This window comes from Ascochyta rabiei, chromosome 3 (genome assembly GCF_004011695.2).
Source record: "Ascochyta rabiei chromosome 3, complete sequence".
In the NCBI taxonomy this organism is placed as follows: domain Eukaryota; kingdom Fungi; phylum Ascomycota; class Dothideomycetes; order Pleosporales; family Didymellaceae; genus Ascochyta; species Ascochyta rabiei.
The window spans coordinates 1,372,603-1,378,602 of record NC_082407.1 but is presented as its reverse complement, the minus strand read 5'-3'; the positions used below and the strand labels follow the sequence as shown (position 1 = coordinate 1,378,602).

Here is a 6,000-nt window from a genome sequence, read left to right as displayed (position 1 = left end):
TATATAGCTTTTATAGTATTAAGCTCTTATTATTAACGCTGCTTTTTAGCCTCCTATTTAGCCTTCTAATTTGCTGTATTAGCCTTCTCCTTCTTACGCCTCTCCTTAGCCACCTCTCTTACTACACACTTCTCCTCCTTCTCCTTCTCCTTAACTAGCTTCTTAGTAGCTGCTACTTCCTTATTAGTCGCTTATCTAAGTGCTTCCTCCTTCTCTTCTTACTTTCTTATCCTTTTACAGAAGCGTACTTCTTTATTCTTTCTTAGTAACTAGAAAACAGCACTACTATAGTACTCCTTTTACTGCTGTAAATCTAAGGCTTTATTCTTCTTCTTATACTTCTTCTACTTCTTAAGGGTCTTTTTAAAGCTATCTATCTTATATTAAAGGAGTAAGGCCTTAACTAAGATATAGTAGATTAATTGTCTTATCTTTTTAGTGTTACAACTACTCTTATCTCTAGCAACCCTCTGTAATAACGTCTCTATTTTAAGCTAGTCTTTGTTACTATAAACAGAAGATAACATAGTATCTAAATCTAAGCTCTCTAAGCTCTCTAGTAGTATTTTAGCAAAGTAATTAAGAATAATATTAGGATTAAGTAGATAGATACCTGTTATTTTAAAGGACTTAAGTATTAGCTTTTTAGTAAAGCTAGAGATATATACCTAATAGAAGAGCTAAAAGAAGTCTACTCTCTTAATATTTGTGTAGTTTTAAGACTTATAGATCTCTGTTGTAACAGCTTTTAAGTATACTGTTAATAGAGGCTTAAATAGCACTATATTAAGTAGCTAGAGCGTCTAGGTTAAGTAAGGAGGTAACACAGCTAGGAGTATCTTATTATTATTATAGTAGTTAATAAAGTCTATTGTTACGTAGGATCTATAGCTATCTAGTATTAATAACCTTTACTTCTTCTAAGCTTTCTCCTTAGTATAGTAATTAAACACCTACTCTAGCTACGCAAGCCTAATCTTATTATTTAACTATCCTAAGGGAGACAAGGTAACTATTACTAAGTGTACCCCTAGCTTAATTTTAGCTACCTAGTCTAATTTAATATTGCTCTTCTTAGACATGTAGATAAGCCTAGGTAGTAACACTAATCTATTAGCACATACACACGTGTGACAGAGCTTAGAGGACTATACTTAGGTAATTAATTAATTTAATCAGTGTCTATATATTTAATGTGTAACATGTTGCTTAAGTACAAAGGAAATTTGGTTATTACGTGATCTCGCTTACTTAAGCTTTGTGGGCGACCCTTAGGAGCTTGGTGGTTAATTGTGGAGAAAGGAGCCACTCAATAATAATCCGCAAGCTTGATTAAATAGGGGAGCACCCTATTGGTCATCTACAGGCTCGGCTGCGCGACACACCCCCTAGGTGATCCTAGCCAGGATTGCCTGTCTTCTAAGAGCTGCTGCGTAGGTAATCAGGCTCTTAAATTCTTAAACTAGATTTCTAAGCTTGTGGTTGGTAGTTTTGATGCTCTCTAGTAGTCTTGGTTTGATTGTAACCTGTTGCTGACTCTAATTGTTCTGCCGAGCGGCTGAAGTAGGTGGCAGACGCTCGTTCAGCTGCAGATTCCTTGTTACCGAGCTGCTGAGTATCCTTTCCTATGCTCGTTTCTTGCAAACCTTATTAGATAAGAGGGATAGTATAGACTAGTAATTGTTTTTACCAGGCGTTTTAGAGATCTATATAACCAGCTCACCTGCTTGTTTTTCTCTGTTTCTTTGACTATCTCTATCGACATAGCCGTAAGTATACCAATTGCTGGTTTCGCGCTCCTTAGACCTACCCTACATGCTTCTTTGTTGTTTTGCTAGGTTTGCGTTTCCTCTGTGGTTGTGATGGCTTGGGGGAGCGTCTATTTGAGCTTCCTGTCTTTGTTTACCAGCTCTTTTAAGTAGTTTTATTAGCTTTAGCGCTTTCTATAGCCTTAAAGGCTTTTTTAGACAGCGTCTGTTTAAGCTTCCTAGCCTTGTTTTACCAGCTCTTTTTGGAGGTTTTACTGACTTTGGCCTATAGAGAGAACCCAAATTCAAGCGCCTTACGCGCACCGCCGCCGCTACTGCTGCCCAAGCTGCTGCCTGTGCCGCCAGCGGCTCTGCCGCGCCCGTGCCTACACCCACGACCACGACCATAACCACAACCACAACCACAACCGCGCCTGAGCCTGCGCCTGCAGCTTCGGCTGCTCCTTCTGCTGCTGCTGCTGCTGCTACTGCCGCTGCTGCTGCCTTTACCGCCGCCGCCTATGCAGCCTCGCTGCCGCCGCCGCCACCTCGCGCGCTGCCTGCGCCCCCCCCACCAGCTCGCGACCCATCGCAGGGCGCTCGCAGGATCATTCCCTGCGAGCGCTGCGTCGACGCGCTTATAGTAAACAGTTTGGTGCCTGTGTGCGTTAATCGTGTTAGTAGGCAGGGAAGGCGCTGCTGGCGTTGCGCCTAAGGGCATTTGTGCCGCCCCCTGTAGGTTTTATTTAAATAGCGCTTATAAATAGTAGTCTAACAGCTTATTTAGCAACATCCGCCTTAAGCCCTTTAGGATCGAGCTAGTTAATAAGCTTGTTTACTTAGGTAGAGTAACAACTTCTGTAAGCAATTATAACTTGTTGTTTTTTATTAGCTAATAAGCTTATAGCAGGCAACTGATCTGCGCTGCGCTCTCTGCGTGGTAAAGGGCCTGATCAAGGATAGGTACTTCTTCTGAGTACCCTCCTTAGTCAGGTTAGGTTTTAGAGCTGCTGGATACCTATAGGGAGGGGGCTGTCCTCCCTATATATAGTTTAAAGAATTTGCTAAGCCCTATAGCTGTTAGTTAAGCGCTTAAAAGAGCTGCCACTGGTAGTTACAGGTGCTCTTTTGCCTATTTAGGGAGGGGGTTATCCTCCCCAGCAATACCACAATCTTCTGCCTCTCCCTTAACCTGCTCTTTTTCTATGTAATTAATGCTAAACAGGTTTAGGTGTGAGACAAAGCGCTCGTGAGCCTGTCTGGGGAGCGCTTTTGTGAGACTGTTGGCTGGTATCTCACTCGTTTTGAGGTACGTTACCTGGAGATTTCCCCTAGCATACTCTTGTTTTAACTATATATTCTGGATATCTATATAGCGCAGCCAAGTAGTAAGCCGCTCGCTCTCTTCTACTACTAATTAGATTGTTTGTTAGTTGTTGCAGAAAATCTCCTACGGCACCCCTAAGTCTAGCTGAAGTTCGTGTAGAAACTGTTTAAGAGCTGCTGCTTCCTTAGCCACATGCTCTAACGCTAACAACTCAGCTTTAGTAGTCAAAGTTGTCACTGTTAATTAACGTGCTGCTTTCTAGATAATTAGACTACCAAAGAGCTGCACAATATACCCCTGAGAGGAGCGTCTAGTCTCCTAATTGTCAGCAAATGACGCGTCCCTACAGATAAGCAATTGGCTGCCTTGGTGAGCTCCGTACTGTATCCCCAGGTGCTTCGTTTAATAGAGGTAAGCCATAACCTAAGCTGCTGCCTTAAAGTAAGCAGCTCCTAGATTTGTAAGATAATAGGACAGCTAAAAGGCGGCATACGCTATATCTAGTTAGATTATAATTACTGTGTAGAGGATAGATCCTACCTGCTCTTGAAACGCTTTAACTTCTTGCTTTAACGCTTGCCTGTTATGCTTAAGTAGCTCTTCTATCAGGAAGGGGACTGTTAGGAAGGATCCCTTCTCCACTACTCTAAATTTGGTAGCAAGCTTGTTAATATAGGCGTCGTGCGCAAGTGTAATAGTTCTAGCAGTTCTGTCGCGGATAATACGCACTCCTAGAAACCATTCAGCAGCTCTATAGTCTTTTATCTGGTATTTAGCTATTAATGAGCTTATAAGATACTTTACAGCAGCTTAATTGTCCTTATAATAGGCTAGCAGAATATCGTCTATATAGAACAGTAGCACTATCCAGCATTCAGCGTTATAGAACAAGCAAGGTTCCTCTTTTAACGCGATTAGGCCAAGCTTCTGGAGAGTGGCTGAGAGCTCTTTGTACCATAGAACCGGCGAATCACATAACCTATATAGAGCCTGTAGAAGTAGGACTACCTTCTTAGGTTTTATAAAGCTATCTGGCAGCTCGCAGAGCACTTAGGGTTGGTCCTGGCGGCTCGCGTTGAGAAACGCGCCTGCAACGTCATACTAATGGAGCTCCAGGTTAAACTGGGCAGCTATCGCCACCATGGTGCAAAAAGACCTAGAGGCGAGCGTTGTAGCGTAGGTTGAGACAATTAAATCCTTAGCCTGTAGATCTCCGCGTACACAGATCCTTGCCTTACATTTAAGGAAGTAACTATCTTAATCTAGCTTATATGTGAAGACCTATTTAAGCAGCAGAGGCCTAGCTAAGGCAGTTGCTTGGTCTATTTCTTTCTAGGTTCTCTTTTCTATAAGTGTGGCTATCTCTTTCTTACAAGCCTGGCAAAATAGAGCTCCTAGTGGGTGGTAGGCGAGATCCTTCCATTTCTTTGGCAAAGGTGGGAGCTCGTCACGGTGCGTGCGCTGCTCTGAAGGGATTTTTTCCTTCTTTAAGACAGACGCCGCGAGCACTGCGTAGATAGTAACAAGCTCTCTTCTACTTATGCCATATTTGTTCACATGTTCAAACAGTAGGTAGATAAGCCAGGAGTACCTGTGCTTTCTTATAGAGCTTATTACTAAGTACTGTCCTGCTCTATCCTTATAATTATTAGCAGGTTTATCGCGCTCGCGGTTATCTATCCAGCGGCTCCGCCTTGTGGCTGGACCCTAGACTCTCCGTTAATACGAGCGTCTTGTTACTGCCTTATCTGCTCCTGTTGTCCTTTAAGAAGGTATCAGAACAATTAGTAATGCAGGTCTTAGTAGATCTTCTTCCTTAAGATCCTCGTTATCTACTGGCGCGCTCCCTTCCTAATTAGGTAAGTGCACTTCCCGTGAGCCATTAGTTAGATTCTCCTCTTTAGGAGCTTCCCTGCCTAAGGCCAGTGGCTCTGGCTTGGGCGTTAGGTTAGGGGATGGGAGGCCTGTTTCTCGGTGTCGTTCTGCACGGATCTCCAGCGGCTTGCCGGCCAAGCTTGCCGCGCGTACAGTCTCTGTCTCAGGAGCTCCTTTGTTACTAGACTAGCTATCCAGCAATTGAGATTGCTCCTAAGTGTTACCCCCAAGCTAATGCTTAGAGGACTCGCTAAGCGTCAGGTCTCTGTTAGGGAGCTTGATTACTTCTTCTACGTTTGTAATCTCGCCAGGTTTATAGAGGATTTCCACTACTGCCTCTGCTTCTTCAGCGCTTATAGCAGTAGATTTATCTGCTCTATTATAAAAGAGCTCCTTATTAAAGGTTACGTTGCGTGTTGTTATAACCTGGTTAATTATAGGGACCTATATCTGATAGATGTTAGATGCTTAGTACCCTACAAGGTAGCTAATATGCCCCCTTAGAGTGACTTTAAAGCCCCTCCAATTACGCCCAGCTGCTTGTTCCTTGTTTAAGGGGTAGGCTTGGCAGCCGTAGGCGTAAATCCCGCTCTAATCAGGTCTTAGATCTGCTATTGCTACCCTCACCTGCTCTAGCTTATACTATCAGAAATACTAAGTAAACTAGAGATCAAGCTCCTTATTTAGGCTCCGTAGCTTGTGTGCGTGCGATGGGCTTATGTTATAGAGCTATGCCGCCGCTACAACAATCTCTAGCCAGAGCTTCTGGGGTAGATTTGCTCCGCTCCTTATCTTGATAGATTTTGTGATTATCTCTTAACTAGCTCTTTCTGCTCCTCTATTCGGCTTGTGTGTGTATAGAGGAGAGGGATCTATATCTATTCCCTAATTAAGCGCCTAGCGCTTATATGCTAAGCTCCCTTTCTATAGGAGTGTTGCTGTGTTATTGTCTTGGCTAATTTTGCAGATTTAGAGCTTATACTAGGTACATACCTAGCTTATAAAGTTTATAAGGACCTGTAAGATCTCTAGTTGCGTTTTACCTTATAA

General features: G+C 43.0%; 1 protein-coding gene across 1 annotated transcript, besides 11 other annotated features; it reads right to left on the bottom strand.

The window, feature by feature from the left end:
* Positions 1 to 1,129: part of a mobile genetic element that runs on past the window's edge.
* Positions 322 to 353: a tandem repeat.
* Positions 1,123 to 1,126: a direct repeat.
* Positions 1,127 to 1,391: a long terminal repeat.
* Positions 1,127 to 6,000: part of a mobile genetic element that runs on past the window's edge.
* Positions 1,130 to 2,205: a mobile genetic element.
* On the bottom strand, positions 2,035 to 2,469 carry EKO05_0002061 (uncharacterized protein; the record flags this gene model as incomplete). The annotated part of the gene is made up of 1 exon (XM_059635824.1): positions 2,035 to 2,469. The coding sequence occupies one exon, from the start codon at positions 2,467 to 2,469 to the stop codon at positions 2,035 to 2,037; it is 435 nt and encodes a 144-aa protein (XP_059491807.1).
* Positions 2,137 to 2,178: a tandem repeat.
* Positions 2,206 to 2,252: a tandem repeat.
* Positions 2,253 to 6,000: part of a mobile genetic element that runs on past the window's edge.
* Positions 2,258 to 2,324: a tandem repeat.
* Positions 3,904 to 4,115: a mobile genetic element.